At 41.4% G+C, this 19664-nt stretch overlaps 4 protein-coding genes across 4 annotated transcripts; all 4 read left to right on the top strand.

Moving 5' to 3' along the window:
- Positions 1–2380: 2380 nt before the first annotated feature.
- On the top strand, positions 2381–6753 carry LOC144648320 (uncharacterized). The gene is made up of 3 exons (XM_078507920.1): positions 2381–3538; positions 3665–4981; positions 5020–6753. The coding sequence occupies exons 1-3, from the start codon at positions 2381–2383 to the stop codon at positions 6751–6753; spliced, it is 4209 nt and encodes a 1402-aa protein (XP_078364046.1).
- Positions 6754–6788: 35 nt separating this feature from the next.
- Positions 6789–7559, top strand: LOC144648319 (uncharacterized). The gene has a single exon (XM_078507919.1). The coding sequence runs from the start codon at positions 6789–6791 to the stop codon at positions 7557–7559; it is 771 nt and encodes a 256-aa protein (XP_078364045.1).
- Positions 7560–11908: 4349 nt separating this feature from the next.
- Positions 11909–13759, top strand: LOC144647851 (uncharacterized). Its single transcript, XM_078507552.1, has one exon. The coding sequence runs from the start codon at positions 12233–12235 to the stop codon at positions 13046–13048; it is 816 nt and encodes a 271-aa protein (XP_078363678.1). The 5' UTR covers positions 11909–12232; the 3' UTR covers positions 13049–13759.
- On the top strand, positions 13334–19512 carry LOC144648318 (uncharacterized). Its single transcript, XM_078507917.1, has 3 exons — positions 13334–13718; positions 16580–16588; positions 17446–19512. The coding sequence occupies exons 1-3, from the start codon at positions 13334–13336 to the stop codon at positions 19509–19511; spliced, it is 2460 nt and encodes an 819-aa protein (XP_078364043.1). The 3' UTR covers position 19512.
- The last annotated feature ends 152 nt before the right edge of the window (positions 19513–19664 follow it).

Here is a 19664-nt window from a genome sequence, read left to right as displayed (position 1 = left end):
GACAAAATAATATCGCATGAGGTTAAATATGCTGCAAAAAGGTAATATGAGTTACATAAGGAACTCACCACTCAAGTAAGACAAAATAATATCGCATGAGGTTAATATGCTGCAAAAAGGAACTCACCACTCAAGTAAGACAATATAATAATATCGCATGAGGTTAATATGCTGCAAAAAGGTAAAGTGTGTTCCACAAGGAACTTAGCACCCAAGTAAGACAAAATAATATCGCATGAGGTCAATATGCTGCAAAAAGGTGATATGAGTTCCATAAGGAACTCAGCACTCAAGTAAGACAAAATAATATCGCATGAGGTAAATATGCTGCAAAAAGGTGATATGAGTTCCATAAGGAACTCACCACTCAATTAAGGCAAAATACTATCGCATGAGGTCAATATGCTGCAAAAAGGTAATATGAGTTACATAAGGAACTCACCATTCAAGTAAGGGAAAATAATATCGCATGAGGTCAATATGCTGCAAAAAGGTAATATGAGTTACATAAGGAACTCGCCACTCAATTAAGACAAAATAATATCGCATGAGGTCAATATGCTGCAAAAAGGTAATATGAGTTACATAAGGAACTCACCATTCAAGTAAGACAAAATATCGCATGAGGTTAAATATGCTGCAAAAAGGTAATATGAGTTACATAAGGAACTCACCACTCAAGTAAGGCAAAATAATATCGCACAAGGTCAATATGCTGCAAAAAGGTAATATGAGTTACATAAGGAACTCACCATTCAATTAAGACAAAATAATATCGCATGAGGTTAAATATGCTGCAAAAAGGTAATATGAGTTACTGTTGAGGCCGACTAGCGGCCGAAATTAATAACCGGAAATTGATTTAGGTCCGTTATTAACTGTGCACAAGTTGCTCGGACTGGATCGAGTCACGTGACTCGATCGCACATGGTTTTGTGATGGAAAGAGTTTCGTGTTGGGCGGATTGCTCGACAGTGTTGTTTTTTGATACAGTTTTTACCCTAAAACGCACAGAACATGTTAGTTTTGATTTCATAGTTCCCGCACATGGTTTTGTGATGGAAAGAGTTTCGTGTTGGGCGGATTGCTCGACAGTGTTGTTTTTTGATACAGTTTTTACCCTAAAACGCACAGAACATGTTAGTTTTGATTTCATAGTTCCCGTTTTTTCTTATATTCCGAATGTATTGTAAAGTTAGGTTTGTTTTGTTCAGTTTTTTACCGTAGGCGTAACAAGTCAGCGTGTCGATTAAGTTGGCAAGCCGTGGAGATGTTTGTACATTGGTACAACGAGCATCGCAATTAAAGCGTTGAGTTTACAACTGCGTGTTGAAAAGATTCTGTGAATTGTCCCGAACATCAGTAAAAAAATTTTCGTCCTAAATATTGGATTGTGATTGGATTTGTCGAGCGATGGATGCGTCGGATCAATTGGATTTCGGCCTCGACAGTGGAATGGATGTTTATGGTTTGAGCCGTTTGGGTTATGCTGGACCAGGAATGGATCGTGGATTGTCCGATTTTTCCGGAACGACGACAGTAGAAGCCGTAGAAGGTAACATTAGTTCCATTTGTACTACAACAAATGTGTTTACTCGGCCAGTTAATAAGCTACTACGATGGCCCCTCGCTCGGACCCAGGCCCCCACCAAACACCCGCGTCGATTTCACGGAATTGGAACGGCAAAGGGATTCCCGGGAGCAACGCAGCATGGCTATGCTGTGGACAAATGTAAGCAAAGAAATTGAAAATTTACTGAAAGAAATTCAGTCTAAGCTTAATACCAGCCAAGGCCCAGAGGAAGCTAAGAAATCCCTTGACCTACTCTCGGAAAAATGGAAGACACTCGAAAGGCTACATACGAAATACCTTGCTGGGATAAATGAGAGAAAACGCTTGGAAGATGTACAGAGTCGTTATTACAATCTAAAACGAGAGACCCGTGACATTATTGATGAGTGTGAAGGTTTGTTGCAAAAAATAGACCTTTTGCCTGAAAATGCTCAGATGAATCCTGGACTACTAGACCAGGAAGGGGATCGTGATGACAATGTGTCAGTTTCCTCTAAGTCTTCCAATGTGTCCGGATCCTCACGTAAGAAATCCTTGAAAAGGGTGCTTGTCTCAAAAATGAGATTGGACCTAGCAAGGGCTAGGGCAAAGGAAGAAGCCGAAGCAGCTCGAATGGCATACGAACATAAACAAAGAATGGAACTTAGGCGTCTTGAAGAGCAAGCAACATTAGCTGAGCTAGAATGGAAAATTGAAATGGAGTACAACGATGAGGAAGCTTTGACACCTTGAGCAGCTGGTCCTTTGGATGCTGCCACATTTCTAGTTGATAAACGTCCACATTCTACCCCAGTCGTTTTTGAGAAAATGGAGACCAGCAGACCTAATACCAACCCAGGTGCCAGTTATGCTATTAGTGAGGTGTCTCAACTAAATCCTTCTCAGAAAGAGCCAATCCCTCCTGTTTCCATAAATACCAAATCTCAGTTCAGCATGACAACTCAGCCGAGGTCATCCCTCTCAGCGATAGGATCTAATGTGCGTAAGACCCCTGACAGCATAAGGTCACTCCAGTCCTTTGGAGTACCTGGTGTTAAACCATCACAGGGTGTTACTCGTGGTGAACAGGTCCCACATGATCCCGTTGCAGCAATGTGGAAGGCACAAATGCTAAGTGGAATGCGACCGACACAGTTTAGTGGAAATCCAGTGGATTTTCCCTCCTTTCGTGAACAAATTTGTACGCACCTTGAAAGCGATTTGCTAACTGATGCCCAGCGTGTTGAATACCTCCCTAAGTTTGTTACCGGAGAAGCATTGGAAGTGGTAAAACGAAACAGAGGTTGCTCCTCCATCGACATCATGAAAACCCTGGAGGAACGCTTTGGTCAGACCATAAGGGTGACTCAAGCATGCATAGAACACCTCGTATCAGGTCCCAAGTTGACCTATGGTGACAATATTGGACTTATGAACTTTTCTGAGAAGCTGAATGCGGCTACAAGAATCCTTCAAGGCGACGTTGAACGTGAAGCAAGTGTTGCAACGAACCTTAGGCGCATAGTTAGCCGTCTGCCTAATGATCTCATCATCAAGTGGCAAAACGAGAATTATGTGATTGTCAAGAGTGGAAGGTCTCCTCGGCTGAAGGACATCGCCGCCTTTGTAAAGAGACAAGCATCCATTAGGAACGACCCGGTGTTTGAAGGTCAAATGTTGAAGCGTGAGAATAGAGAAACCAAGTTGCCTCCTACTGTGGAATCTGTAAATCTAAGCGACACAAGCTTCAGCATTGCCCCATCATCAAGAAGTGTGAACATGTGGCAGTCCGACGATAGTATGCGGCATCTTGTGGATTTTGTTTTAACTGTGGCCTTAAAAGGCCTGGACACGGTTCTGGTTCTTGCCCTGAACCGCCAGCATGTTAAAAATGCCCTGGTCGTCATCTTAGTCTTCTGCATACTGATCAGACCCAGGATAGTCGCCGCCCCAACCCACCGATCAATAAGGATTCCAAGGATAAAGGTGACAAGCCTTCAGCTACCTCCTATCCCACAAGTCACGAGGGCGTAAATACGGGGCAAACTGCAAGTGCTAATTCAGGCAAACCTGAAACAACACCCATATCATCTGCCAGTTTGTCTACCACAGAAACACAAGTTTTTTTTTAACGTTGTTCCTGTCATTATCACCACCGAGAATGGCAATGCTGTCTCCACCTACGCCTTTCTAGATAGCGGCTGTACTGACACCCTCATTGACCGCAGCTTAGTTGATTACCTTGACATACAAGGAACACCTGAGCAGGATAGAATTAATACAATCACAAGCAGTGACAATGTTGTGGAGTCTAATCGAGTATCCTTTACCTTGAGCTCTTTGGAAAGTTTTGGAGAAAGTATCGAGGTTTCTGAAGCCTATGTTCTACCTGACCTTAACCAGTCACAGCGAGCCCTGCCAGAGCAAATTGACGTCCAGAACTACCCTCACTTATGTGACATTGAGTTTCCAGCCGTTGATGTTAAGAGAGTCTCCATTCTCGTGGGAAACAACATCCCCTACGCGCACATACAGAAAGAAGTTAGAGTTCCCGAAGATGAGAAGAAAGGACTCTATGGTTGTCGATACCCCCTTGGTTGGTGCGTTGCTGGTCGCTATGGCGTCAAGGATCCGAAGGGAGTCTCAGTAAACTTTGTTTCAGTTGATCATAAGCCAGTTGACCTAATTGAGAAATTCTGGAAACTCGAAGACTATGGAGCTGTTAAGTCAGGAGAGAAGCCCCTCTCAGCTGAAGACAAGAGAGCAATGCAAATAATTGAAGACACCACACGTCTCGTCGATGGACGTTATGAAGTGGGCATGCTTTGGAAGAAGGATGAGCGCCAGTTTCCAAATAATCTTGCTATGGCGAAACAACGCCTAGAGTCCTTGCGACGTCGCTTGACGAAATCGGGTAACGAGGAGATGGCCACTAAGTATCGTGAAGTAATGGACGGTTACATCAGCAGTGGATTCGCTCGCAAGTTGTCAGAGAAAGAGTTGGCTTCGGAATCCAGTAACCATTGGTATCTCCCACATCACCCGGTAACTAGCCCTACCAAGCCTGGAAAGGTGCGCATAGTTTTCGATGCGGCAGCCGAATACGAAGGAACTTCGCTTAATAAGAATCTATTAAGCGGGCCAGACATGACCAACAGTTTAGTTGGTGTCCTCCTGCGTTTTCGCCAAGGTACAATTGGTATTGCTGCAGACATTGAAGGAATGTTCCACCAGATACTTGTACGGAAAGAAGACCAGGACTCATTGAGGTTCCTTTGGTGGACAAATGGCTATGAAGACCCACCCGATGTTTATGTTATGCAAGTACACATATTTGGAGCAGCGTCCTCCCCTTGTGTTGCAAACTCCACTCTGCGGCGAGTCGCTGACGACAATGCCGAGGACTTCAGCCCCAGTGTCATCGCAGCTGTAAAAATTTCTATGTTGATGACGCTCTCCCTTCCCAGAATGATGAGCAGTCAGCCATTCACCTGGCTCAAGACATGGTCAACATCCTTGCCCGAGGTAGCTTCAACCTGACTAAGTTTACGTCAAATTCAAAGGAAGTGCTCAAGGCAGTTCCAAGCGACAAGTTGTCCAAGCAAGGACTTAACCTCGATTTGGATGATCCACCCATTGAAAGAGCGCTGGGAATACTTTGGTTTGTTGGAGATGATACTCTGGGCTTCAAGATTAAGGACCTTGACCGCCCCGAGACCAAACGTGGTATCCTATCAACTGTTTGTTCCTTGTTTGACCCGTTAGGGTTTGCTGCGCCTGTAGCGCTGGCTGCAAGATGCTTAATGCAGAACCTGTGGAAGGCCAATTCAGGATGGGACGAACCCCTTAGCGAAGAGTCTCTGTTGAAGTGGAGGTCTTGGAAGTCTCAGCTACCTTCCTTATCACAGTTGCGCATCCCGCGATCCTATTTCCTACCAGATGATGACCCGCGAGAATGCAAGTTGCAACTTCATGTCTTTTCAGATGCATCTGAGGTTGGCTATGGGACATCATCATATTTGCGTGTTGAGAACACGGATGGACGAGTCCATTGTACCTTCGTTATGGGCAAGGCTAGGAATGCACCAGTGAAGTTCGTCAGTATTCCTAGACTGGAGTTGCAGGCAGCTGTACTTGCAACTCGCATGTGCAAAATGTTACGAGAAGAATTAGAACTGAACATTGACAGGACTTTCCTATGGACTGATAGTGAGATAGTACTGCACTATCTAAAGAATGAGAAACGAAGACTTCAAACCTTCGTAGCTAACAGAGTTGAAGAGATTAAAGAGCACTCACTTGTGCAAGATTGGAATCATGTGCCAGGAACTTTGAATCCTGCAGACTGTGTCAAGGGGAATGACCCCATCTTCTCTGACCGCCAACCACAATTGGCTTCGTGGACCTACTCCTGGCCAGGACAAGAATGTAGAACTTTGCCTACTGAAGGTCTGGAGCTGAAGAAAGAAACTCATGTACACTCTCTGGAACTGACCCCTGATCCAGCTGCAGCAAAGAAAGAAAACCCAGAATTTGAATCCCTCCTTGATCCTGCGGAGCACCCCCTCCAAGTTCTGATAACAACCTGCTCAGATTGGACCCGCCTCAGACGCAAGGTAGCATGGCTCTTACGATTTACACAGTTCATTAGAGATAAAGACAAGGTCGTGACTGGAAGGTTAACCGTCGATGATTTGAATGCAGCTACGGTGGCTATTGCGAAGATTGTCCAGAGCTCAGCATGCACACAGGAGATTAAAGATTTGAAGTCAAATGGTGCCGTCAGAGCATCGAGCAAGATTGCTGCCTTGAATCCCGAATTGGATGCCCAGGGAGTACTGAGAGTGAATGGACGTGGCCAGAAAAGAGTAGCAGAATCTACTATGGGCCGGCAAACCATTCTGCCCAGAAACCATGCCGTAGCTGAGAAGATTGTTCGTCATGTCCACCACTTCATTGGCCATTTGGGGCGTGAGCATGTGATAGCCAAACTGCTGGAAGACTTCTGGATCCCACAAATCCGCGTTCTAGTTCGCACAGTCCTTAGCAGATGCGTCAAGTGCAAGAAAGTCCTTGCCAAACCCATGGTCCAGCAGATGAACCACCATTCTCGTACTCAGGAAGGGACCTTTTTCGCCCCCTGTACGTTAAACATGGCCGCGGGACCACAAAGCGTTGGTGCTGTCTCTTCACCTGCTTAACCACTCGTTGTGTCCACCTAGAAGTGGTTAACTCAATGGACATCGACGATTTCATCCTGTGTTTGAGGCGTTTTATCAATCGTAGAGGCGAAGTGAAAGAGATACGTTGCGATAATGGCTCTAATTTTGTCGGAGCTCAGCGCGAGTTGAAGGAGAGTCTTGATGAATGGAACCAGGGACGGATCGAGAGTGAGCTTATCCAATACGGCTGCAAATGGGTATTCCAGCCCCCTACTGCATCGAGCATGTCCGACGTGTGGGAACGTTTGGTTCGAAGCGCGAAGACGGTCCTGAAATCTATCCTAGGTGGACATGTGGTCACAGACGCGGTCCTGCAGACGCTGCTTACTGAGGTCGAGCGTGTTCTGAACGGCCGAGCCCTAACAGCAAACTCGGATGATCCAAGTAATTTTGAGCCCCTGACGCCAGCCCACTTCTTGATGCAGCGTAAGGTTGTTTGCTTACCACCCGGAGTCTTCAACAAGACTGACATGTACAAGAAGAAGTGGAGGCAGGTGCAATTTCTTGCCAACTTATTTTGGGAAAGATGGCTTAAAGAATACCTACCCATCTTGCAGCCTCGAGCTAAATGGCGGAAGGCGTTGCCTAATGTTAAACCCAATGCATTGGTGCTGCTAGTCAACGATAACACCCCGAGGGGACACTGGAACCTTGGACGTGTCATTGAGACGTACCCTGGGCCAGATAGCTTGGTGCGAACTGTTAAAGTTAAAACTAAGGACAGTGTCTATGTTCGTCCTATACAGAAACTATGTTTGTTAGAAAATGACCTGAATTCCATGTAAGAAGAAGTGTGTGTAACCTGAAGTCCATGTGAGAAGCCACATATTTGGGACGCTTTAGGAGATCGCCCCAAGGCGGGGTGGAAGATTCTGTGAATTGTCCCGAACAGTTACATAAGGAACTCACCACTCAAGTAAGACAAAATAATATGGCATGAGGTTAAATATGCTCCAAATGGTAATATGAGTTACATAAGGAACTCACCACTCAAGTAAGACAAAATAATATCGCACGAGGTCAATATGCTGCAAAAAGGTAATATGAGTTACATAAGGAACTCGCCACTCAATTAAGACAAAATAATATCGCATGAGGTCAATATGCTGCAAAAAGGTAATATGAGTTACATAAGGAACTCACCACTCAAGTAAGACAAAATAATATCGCATGAGGTTAATATGCTGCAAAAAGGTAATATGAGTTACATAAGGAACTCACCACTCAAGTAAGACAAAATAATATCGCATGAGGTTAATATGCTGCAAAAAGGTAATATGAGTTACATAAGGAACTCACCACTCAAGTAAGACAAGATAATATCGCATGAGGTTAATATGCTGCAAAAAGGTACTATGAGTTACACAAGGAACTCGCCACTCAATTAAGACAAAATAATATCGCATGAGGTCAATATGCTGCAAAAAGGTAATATGAGTTACATAAGGAACTCACCACTCAAGTAAGACAAAATAATATCGCATGAGGTGAAATATGCTCCAAATGGTAATATGAGTTACATAAGGAACTCACCACTCAAGTAAGACAAAATAATATCGCATGAGGTTAATATTCTGCAAAAAGGTAATATGAGTTACATAAGGAACTCGCCACTCAATTAAGACAAAATAATATCCCATGAGGTCAATATGCTGCAAAAAGGTAATATGATTAAAAAGGAACTCACCACTCAAGTAAGACAAAATAATATCGCATGAGGTTAAATATGCTCCAAATGGTAATATGAGTTACATAAGGAACTCACCACTCAAGTAAGACAAAATAATATCGCATGAGGTTAATATGCTGCAAAAAGGTAATATGAGTTACATAAGGAACTCACCACACAAGTAAGACAAAATAATATCGCATGAGGTTAATATGCTGCAAAAAGGTAATATGAGTTACATAAGGAACTCACCATTCAAGTAAGACAAAATAATATCGCATGAGGTCAACATGCTGCAAAAAGGTAATATGAGTTACATAAGGAACTCGCCACTCAATTAAGACAAAATAATATCGCATGAGGTCAATATGCTGCAAAAAGGTAATATGAGTTACATAAGGAACTCACCACTCAATTAAGACAAGATAATATCGCATGAGGTTAATATGCTGCAAAAAGGTAATATGAGTTACATAATGAACTCCCCACTCAAGTAAGACAAAATAATATCGCATGAGGTTAATATGCTGCAAAAAAGTAATATGAGTTACATAAGGAACTCACCACTCAATTAAGACAAAATAATATCGCATGAGGTCAATATGCTGCAAAAAAGTAATATGAGTTACATAAGGAACTCACCATTCAAGTAAGACAAAATAATATCGCATGAGGTCAATATGCTGCAAAAAAGTAATATGAGTTACATAAGGAACTCACCACTCAAGTAAGACAAAATAATATCGCATGAGGTCAATATGCTGCAAAAAAGTAATATGAGTTAGGCCCTGTTTATACGTCGAATTTAATTCAAATTAAATTCGTCGATTATTCGACGTTAATTGCCGCCTGATTTAGACGTCGAATTTAATTCAACCGAATTTAATCTTTCACCCGAGTCTTCAGCACTTCTGACCAGTGGCGGGGATAATTGACATAATTCCCGCAAAAACTAACGGGAGATCGCGAAATTTTTTCAACACAACAACAACCTGGCGAGGTTTACGAAGGCATTATTGCTGGAGAAAATATCCAGGGAAAGACAGCAGAGAAGGCAGCTGCGACGTCGAATGTTGAAACTGGTAGTGATGAAGAAAATGCTTCTTGCGCGAGTTTGTTTATCGATTTGTCTGCTGTTACAATTACAAGATGAAGACGTTCGGCGTCACCGGAGTTGTCGTCGCAGTATCAGAAATACATAATGGTGGGAATTGGTCTGGGCGACATATGATGAAGGAAGATTCAAGAAAGCGTTTCAAGTGTCAAGAAAAACATTCAACTTTATTTTAAAGAGCATTCGACCCGACATTGAGAAAAAAACCGTGACAGAAACTCCCCCAGGACACACTGCAAACAGTGACCAACACTTTTGTTTGCCTCCCATCCCACCGTTTCTTCGTTTTCTTTAGCAATCGAACATTCCAACCGAAAACACACGCTTCTCCCACAAGCTATGCATGAATATTTTGTGGTCCGTGTTGCAATTTATGCAAGCGGACGGCATTTTTCCTCCACAACCGACGACATACTTCAACAACGTGCGAAAAACGCGAGAAGACGCCTGTGCGCATGCGACATGAACGAAACTTTCCACGAATCTACCACGGGCTCAATGGGGATACATTATGATAATGTATGCATTTAATTCGATGCGTCTGTTGTGCGACGTCTAAACTGAAGACGCGCTATCGATATTTTTTTCGTCCTACCGAGACGAATACAACGTCTTGGACGAATTTAATTTACCAGACGAATCTAATTCGATTTATACGTCGCACAATCGTCGAATTTAATTGCTGAATGGTCCTTGAATTATTTTCGTCCCAATTAAATTCGACGATTGTGCGACGTATAAACAGGGCCTTACATAAGGAACTCACCACTCAAGTAAGACAAAATAATATCGCATGAGGTTAATATGCTGCAAAAAAGTAATATGAGTTACATAAGGAACTCACCACTCAATCAAGACATAATAATATCGCATGAGGTTAATATGCTGCAAAAAAGTAATATGAGTTACATAAGGAACTCACCACTCAATTAAGACAAAATAATATCGCATGAGGTTAATATGCTGCAAAAAAGTAATATGAGTTACATAAGGAACTCACCACTCAATTAAGACATAATAATATCGCATGAGGTTAATATGCTGCAAAAAAGTAATATGAGTTACATAAGGAACTCACCACTCAATTAAGACAAAATAATATCGCATGAGGTTAATATGCTGCAAAAAAGTAATATGAGTTACATAAGGAACTCACCACTCAATTAAGACATAATAATATCGCATGAGGTTAATATGCTGCAAAAAAGTAATATGAGTTACATAAGGAACTCACCACTCAATTAAGACAAAATAATATCGCATGAGGTTAATATGCTGCAAAAAAGTAATATGAGTTACATAAGGAACTCACCACTCAATTAAGACAAAATAATATCGCATGAGGTTAATATGCTGCAAAAAAGTAATATGAGTTACGTAAGAAACTCACCACTCAAGTAAGACAAAATAATATCGCATGAGGTTAATATGCTGCAAAAAAGTAATATGAGTTACATAAGGAACTCACCACTCAATTAAGACATAATAATATCGCATGAGGTCAATATGCTGCAAAAAAGTAATATGAGTTACATAAGGAACTCACCATTCAAGTAAGACAAAATAATATCGCATGAGGTCAATATGCTGCAAAAAGGTAATATGAGTTACATAAGGAACTCGCCACTCAATTAAGACAAAATAATATCGCGTGAGGTCAATATGCTGCAAAAAGGTAATATGAGTTACATAAGGAACTCACCACTCAATTAAGACAAAATAATATCGCATGAGGTTAATATGCTGCAAAAAAGTAATATGAGTTACATAAGGAACTCACCACTCAAGTAAGACAAAATAATATCGCATGAGGTTAATATGCTGCAAAAAAGTAATATGAGTTACATAAGGAACTCACCACTCAATTAAGACAAAATAATATCGAGTGAGGTCAATATGCTGCAAAAAAGTAATATGAGTTACATAAGGAACTCACCATTCAAGTAAGACAAAATAATATCGCATGAGGTCAATATGCTGCAAAAAGGTAATATGAGTTACATAAGGAACTCGCCACTCAATTAAGACAAAATAATATCGCATGAGGTCAATATGCTGCAAAAAGGTAATATGAGTTACATAAGGAACTCACCACTCAATTAAGACAAGATAATATCGCATGAGGTTAATATGCTGCAAAAAGGTAATATGAGTTACATAATGAACTCCCCACTCAAGTAAGACAAAATAATATCGCATGAGGTTAATATGCTGCAAAAAGGTAATATGAGTTACATAAGGAACTCACCACTCAAGTAAGACAAAATAATATCGCATGAGGTTAATATGCTGCAAAAAGGTAATATGATTTGGACACGAGAAAATTCATTAGTTTTAGTCATTATGTTGTGCGTAAAAATAGTTGTGTAGTATCTTTTGTCTCTCTTGTTTTTCTACCCGCATAGTTCCGTTCGTTTCTTTGCTTTAGTTATTTATGTAAATTTAGGCCTTTTTTCGTTTTCAAGTTGCATGTCAAGTAGATTATTATTCTTTCGGGTTTCAACGTTGGTTTAAGCAATATCGTTAGGACATTTTTCGAGGACATAAGGACAACTTCGTTTTGGACGTTTATTTAGTGTTTTGAATTAATCAAGTGCATGGTAATCAGACATCGTGGAACGAACAATAAATGTTTCTTGTGAACATTTTATGGTAGCAGAGCGAGGTTCCAAATCATGTCAGTGGACGGCGAGCATAGCGAAGCATTGGACGAAGGAGAGGAGCGAATTGAAAACCTAAAGCAGGAAAAAGCGAAGGATAAATCGGCATTTACCAGAGTAAAGAACAAGCTGTTGTACCTTCTGGATGAAGAAGATTATCCGAGCCGGCGGGAAGTCAAGCAAGTTTGTCAAAAACTTTGCGAAGTGCAAGAACGCGCCATGGACACAATGGAGAAATTATCGCAAGAGTATTTACGTACCAAAGAGAAAGAGAAACGCAAAAAGGTTGGAGACGAAATGGACAAACTAGAAGTAGAATTTTCCGAAGCTCATGACAAAGCACAAGAATATTTGGACAATCGAAAGGACGAATTATCGAGTTTGGCAACTGATGCATCGGAAAATACTCGCCGGCGACGAATCGAAGAAAGCGTACAACGCAAAAGTGTGGAAAAGCAAACTCAAGAGGATCAATTGAAGCGGGAACAAGATATCGCTCGTTCTAAAGAAGATTTAGAAGAATTAAATCGTCAATATCGTAGTCGCTTATTAGAAGAAGAACAGCTTCGAGATTTGAAAGAATCGCCGGAAAGGTTTGAGCTTGGAGGGCCGAAAACAACAAAGTTTCGCGAGGAGAAATCGACAGAGAATCGTTCAAGTACGCCATCGCTTGGCCAGGATATGTGGAAACAACTCAAGCGTGTTTCAATTCCCGTATTTAATGGAGATAAAAAATTGTACGAAGGATGGAAAACAGCGTTTATGGCATGTGTTGACAAAGCACCCGCAACACCCGAGTACAAGTTGCTTCAGTTGCGTCAATATTTATGAGGCGAAGCACTAAAGGTCGTTGAGCCTTTGGGACATTCTGCGGCGGCCTATGAGGCGGCTAAGGAAAGATTGGAACGAAAGTTTGGTGGAAAAAGACGTCAGATCGCTCTACATTTAGAAGAATTGGAGAACTTCAAGCCACTTCGTCCTGGGTATGCAAAGGACCTCGAGAGACTTGCAGATTTACTTGACGTAACTGTAGTCAATCTAAAGGAGGCCGGTCGACATGACGAGTTAGAAAACGGATCGCTTTACCTCAGTTTGTGTAAGAAATTGATGGAAGCAATGCTAGCGCAATATCATCGGTGGATTTACGAAAATGGTCGTTGGCAGTCAGTAGAAACACTGAGAGAGTTCATTATCCAAGAAGCAGAATTCCAGACTGTGGCATCGGAAACAATTCGAGGCTTGAGCAAACGTGGGAACAAGAAAGATAACGGACTGACTTTCTTTGGCAATACGCAGAAATCGTCAGGACACCAGAGAAAAGTTGGATTTCGGCCGTGTAAAGTTTGCAGTGGTCACCATGGAGCTTGGCGTTGCGAGAAATTCAAAGCTATGAGTCTCCCAGAGAGATGGGAAGAGAGCCTAAAACTGTGCTATCGTTGCCTTGGAAGAGACCACAGTGGAGAGGCGTGTGTCAGATCGAGGATCTGTGGGATAAACAATTGTAAGAACACTCACAACCGATTGTTGCATCGAGACCCCGTACCGTCAGATCGAGGGTTTTTTTTTTTTTTTTTTAATATTTTTAATTTCTTGCCATACAAACATACAGTACAAAATTACAAAGAAAAAAGAAACACTACTTACAATTTAAACATTACTTACAGTCCTCACGCTACTTACTTACACTAATACAATACTTACTTACACTACAACAATAAATTATTACAAGCTTAACATTACTTACTACAAACAAAGCACGTTAAAAAATAAACAAGGTATATTATGCTATGGAGAGCAGAAGAAAAAAGAGACATGCAAAGCAAACACCAGCTTTCTAAACAAAAGGTCAAAAAGCAGGTTTCGAAAAAATAGAGTGACCTAAAATATTTTCGGTGGAGTTTTTTTAAAAGGTAGAGTGGAAAAAGGAAATAGTCTAACTTAATACAGGAATAAAGATATTCCATTTTCTGTAATGTTGAGCAAGTGTACCTTTTTTCCTGGCAATGTAAAATTCTAATTTAAGAGTAGCTCTTAATTTAGCCTTAAAAACTGGTAAAGAGGGTTTAATCTTATCAAGCTTACACCTATAAATAAAATATTTTCCAAGAAGAAGAATATGGTTAACTACCATAGAGTCTGTATCGATATCAAACTTACCAAACAAAACATCGGTGAGAGAAAAATTTAAAACTTCATTCTTATGGATGGCCAACCACGACAATACCTCTTTCCAGAATACCTCGCTTGCTTTACAAAGAAACAATAAATGCTCGAGGGATTCATCTTCAGAGTAACAGAAAGCACATAATGGCGAGTCTACAATCTTAAATTTATAAAGTCTGTCATTTGTATACACAATATGGTTTAGTAATTTGTACTGAAAAGCTCTTAACTTTGTATCCAAAGTAACACTAAACGCTAGAGAATAGATTTTCTTCCAATCGACGGAGAGATTTGGATAGTCATTTTTAAATTTCTTTTGGGCAGTAGGAGGAATTACTTTACGAGAAAGAAACTCTTCATAAACTATTTTGGAGGGAATGTTAGAAATATCCAACATTTCCCCCTTTATTGGCACTTCAAAAGAATTTGCAGGGCAGGAGTATGGTTCACGGTATATACTCTCACCCTTGATAATGGAGCGCCATTCCTTTGGAATGGCACTGACTACTCCCATTAAAAGGAAAAATTGACTAGGTGATAGTTTTGACCTGAGAACTTTATCACTTTCCAGAAACGTATTGTCTTTAGAGACTAAATCTCCGATTTTGCTTATCCCACAGTTTATGCGGAAAAAGGCATGATATAAAGATTTACCTTCACATAGAATGTTTTTATTATTCCACAAGTATTGGTTCATAACATCCCCGTACGAAACCACTTCTTTACTTGAAAGAGTTGACCACGCAGCAAGACAATCTTTGTAAAACTCGGGTAAAAATATGGGCAATTTTGGGCAATCAAAATGACACTGCAAAATGAACTTTCCGCCTAGTTTTTTCAAATAGTGGTTTAAGAAGATCTTCCAGGGACTAACATAGTCCTCAATATACTTCTTCACGCACATTATTCTTTGCGCTAGAACCATAGATTCTATATCCAGCATCTTAAGCCCTCCATTTTCAATGCAATTAATCAAAGCTAACCGTTTAACCTTATCCTTTCCTTTCCAAATAAAGCTGTAAAGTTCTTTATTGACTGCCTGTATGAGATCTTTAGACACATGAATAAGCGACGCTTTCGACATAAATTTCGGAATAGCAAAAGATTTAACGATTTGTATCTTTCCTATAAGTGTGAGTCCCCTCCATTTCCACATGCCTAATGTTTTTTTAATAGACTTTATAATTGCCTCGAAATTATCCTTTTTCCTAGAAAGTTGATCATAATCAAAGTGTACGCCTAAAATCTTAATTGAGCGTTTAAATTCATAGGAAGGTGATTTAGACAAATTTTGGACCCCTAAGCAAAAAAATTCTGTTTTTTCCTCATTTAATTTTAAACCTGAGAATCTCGAAAACAGATCTAAATTAACAATCAGGTTCTCATACGAAGACTTATTCCTCAAAAAACATGTCATGTCATCCGCGAAAAGAGAGATTTTCACAACTTCATCCTCAATTTTGATCCCTTGAATCTTGTCATTTTGTCGAATACTGCAAGCTAGAACTTCTAAACTAAGAATGAACAAGAGAGGGGATAACGGATCCCCTTGTCTCACACCACGGTCAACATTAAAGTAACTTGTCGCAAATCCATTATTTATTACGCAACTAGACACGTTTGAGTAAAAGGTGCGAATCCACTGAATAAAAGATGGTCCGAAATTGAATGTGCGAAGGACCTTCAATAAGAATCTATGGTCCAAAGAATCGAACGCTTTCTCAAAATCAATTGTTACAAGGATACCCGACTGATCACTACATTTTGTATATTCTAATACATCATCAATGGTCCTGACGGCGTCAAATATTGATCTTCCTTTCACATAAGCGTTTTGGTTGTAATGAATCAAGTCAGGAAGTATATTCTCTAATCGTTTAGCTAGCGCTTTGGAGGCTATTTTGGTGTCCACATTAATTAAGGAAATCGGTCTCCAATTTTTGATCAGCCTTTTATCTTTTCCTTTCTTTTCTAATAAAGTGATCACCGCTTGTTTCTGAGAGTTAGATAACTCTCCGTGATTATGTGCATAATTGAGACAAGCTACCAAATGTTTTCCAAGAATAGGCCAAAAGGCTAAGTAAAATTCCGTTGTAAGGCCGTCGTTACCAGGTGTTTTGTTCTTTTGAAAACCATTCAAGATGTTGAAACATTCACCGATAGTCAATTCTACCTCACACTTCTCTTTCTGTATTTCAGACAGTGTGGGTAAGGATACGCTGTTAAGAAATGCGTCTAATGAGGCTTCACTTTCTCCAGTAGAGTTCACTTGGTAAAGATTTGAGTAGAAACTTCTAAGTTCGGCCATTATTTCTTTGGGATTCGTTGTCAGAGATTGATCCTCCTTAAGAATCTTTCGGATTGTGCTCTTTTTACCCCTAGAGCTCTCCAAGTTCAAAAAATACTTGTTGCTTTTCTCTCCTTGCTCGTACCATCTTGCCCTTGAACGGATTATAGCGCCTTGTGCAATGTATTCATATTGAAGGTCATACTCGGTTTTCAAAATCTCTAGCCTATTCAGATTATCCGTAGATGGATCCTGGTCACAAAGCTCTTGAAGGATTGTCAATTTTTCCTCTAGAGATGTCAATTTCGCCTTCCTTTCCCTCGCTTTGCGTTTACTGTATGAAATTGTCTCCTGTCTAATTTTGAATTTAATGAGATCCCAAAGCAATCTGGGATCTTGTATATCCCTAAATTCGTCAACCCAAACCTGGTATCTATCGTTTATTAGAGCTACATAGTCATTGTCATCTAATAAACTTGCATTGAACTTCCAGAAGGAAGGACCGTGTGATTTTTCTTCTATTCCATTAACTGACAACAGAATGGCTGAGTGATCAGACTTTATGGAAGGAATAATGCTCACCTGATCGATCTCCTCCTGCAAGGCATTATCGGTTAACCAAAAATCAAGCCTCCTTTGGATCACAGGAGTTTTCTGTGTCCAAGTAAAACGTCTTATTCCTGGGTTCCTAAGTCGCCAAATGTCTACTAGATCGTACAGTAAGCAAATATTCTCAATCTGCTTAGCTGATTCCTTTAATTTTGGTTTGCCCCCACAGATCGAGGTGATCAGGCGAACTCTCGAGATCAGCAGGAAAGAGTTCATGGGCCATCAGAAGATTCCCAAGCTGATGCAGGCAGTGAAACAAGTAATGGCATAGAAAGAAATCAAGTGGTCTTTTCTCCTCCCCAGGAGCCAGTTGAGCAGCCCACAGAGAGGTCACACACCACAATGACTACACATGGCGTTCAACCAAGATTTGTGGCACTTCGGATCGTACCGGTGATCCTAAAGAACGGCCATCGTAGAATTAAAGTAAACGCGTTATTGGACGAAGCATCCACTAAAACCTATTTAAATGCTGACGTCGCTGCTCAATTGGAACTTCAGGGTGAACCTCAAAAAGTGACTGTGAATGTTTTAAATGGCCAGACTGAAACCTTCGAGACTACGCCAGTTGAGTTCGAGCTGGAGAGTATGAATGGTAATGTGACGACCAAGATGAGTGCATTTACAGCTGAAGGAGTCACTGGAAGCATGAAAGTTATTGACTGGGAAAAGCATGTTGGCAAATGGACCCATCTGAAAGGGATACAGTTTCCAGATCCAGGCAAACGCCCAATTGTGGACTTGCCAATTGGAGTTGATTATGCGGAGTTACACTACTCATTCAAGGATGTTCGAGGCCAGCCCGGAGAACCGGTTGCCAGGCTAACACCATTAGGATGGACTTGTACTGGAACTGTTATTGGGCTCACAGGGGGTTACCTACAGTCAAACTTCGCGCAAACGTATTTTGTACGAGAACAGTCAGACACAGATGAGATTAGCACCCTTCTTCGAAAATTCTGGGAAATCGAGAATCCTATTTCGTCACGTGAGTGTCAAATTCTCAATCACGACGAACAGTGCGCGTTACAGCAAGTTGAAAACTCCCTCAAGTACGTGGATGGACGATATCAAGTGGCAATTCCTTGGAAGGAGAAAGATCCCAAACTACCAGATAAGTATGGCATGGCGCTGCGCAGATTGTGCAACACGGAAAAGCGCTTACTGAAAAGCCCAGAGATTGCAGAAGCCTACTCGAAGAATATTACTCAGTATTTGGAGAAGGGCTACATTCGCAAGGTCGACTCGGCCGAGGAGAAACCATCTAGGAAGTGGTACCTGCCTCATTTCCCCATTGTGCGACCAGACAGAACCACAACTAAGACTCGAATCGTATTTGACGCCTCTGCGAAGTGTGACGGAATCTCTCTTAATGATGTCATCTATCAAGGTCCAAAATTGCAAAGAGATTTGAACGATGTTTTGCTGCGATTCAGAAGACGCCCTGTTGCACTCATATGCGACATTGCTGAGATGTATTTGAGAATTGAAGTCGCTCCAAAGGATCGATCGTGTCAACGGTTCTTATGGAGATCGTTGGACCAGCAGAAAGAGCCAGAAGAGTTTGAATTCAACCGAGTGGTTTTCGGTGTTAACTCGTCGCCGTTTCAAGCCCAGTTTGTCTCTCAATCTCATGCTGAGAGGCATAAAGATGAGCTGCCCTTAGCTGCTGAAACAATGTCCAAGTCAACCTATATGGACGACAGCATGGACTCGGTGTCGGACGATAGTCAAGGTATTGAGCTGTACAAGCAGTTAGATGAGCTGTGGAGCAAAGCCGGAATGCACGCTCGTAAATGGTTGTCCAATTCTCCCAAGGTACTAGAGAAGATACCAATCGAGGACAGAGCGTCTGAAGTGGACATCACTATGGAGCCCCTACCAACGGTGAAGACACTTGGAATCACGTGGCTTCCAGAGGAAGACGTGTTTACGTTCAAGGCAAATCCACCTGAGGAAACCTTTCAGTTCACAAAACGAAATTTCCTAAAGAAGATTGCCACATTATTTGATCCAGTTGGTTTCTTGGCACCATTTACCGTTCGAGCGAAAGTCATGATGCAAGAAATGTGGATCGCAGGACTTGACTGGGACGAGCTTTGCCCAGGAGAGTTGATTCACAGGTCTCGAGAATGGTTCTGCGAGTTGGAAGAATTGCCCGTGATCAAAGTTCCCAGATGTTTACGATTTGGCCCAGAACAAGTTGCGCTCTCAGAACTTTGCATACATTTGTAGATGCGTCGCAAGATGCTTATGGTGCTGTTGTCTATTCAAGAGTTGTCTATGAGAGTGGATCGATATCGACACGCTTAGTCGCAGCCAAGTCAAAAGTTGCTCCACTGACGACAACGAGTATTCCTCGTTTAGAACTGTTGGCGGCAGTCCTGG

The sequence above is a fragment of the Oculina patagonica genome, chromosome 4 (assembly GCF_052425735.1).
Source record: "Oculina patagonica isolate OP01 chromosome 4, crgOcupat, whole genome shotgun sequence".
NCBI classification, from domain to species: domain Eukaryota; kingdom Metazoa; phylum Cnidaria; class Anthozoa; order Scleractinia; family Oculinidae; genus Oculina; species Oculina patagonica.
Note: the sequence above shows the minus strand (reverse complement) of the source record. Positions and strands in the feature narration are given on the sequence as shown.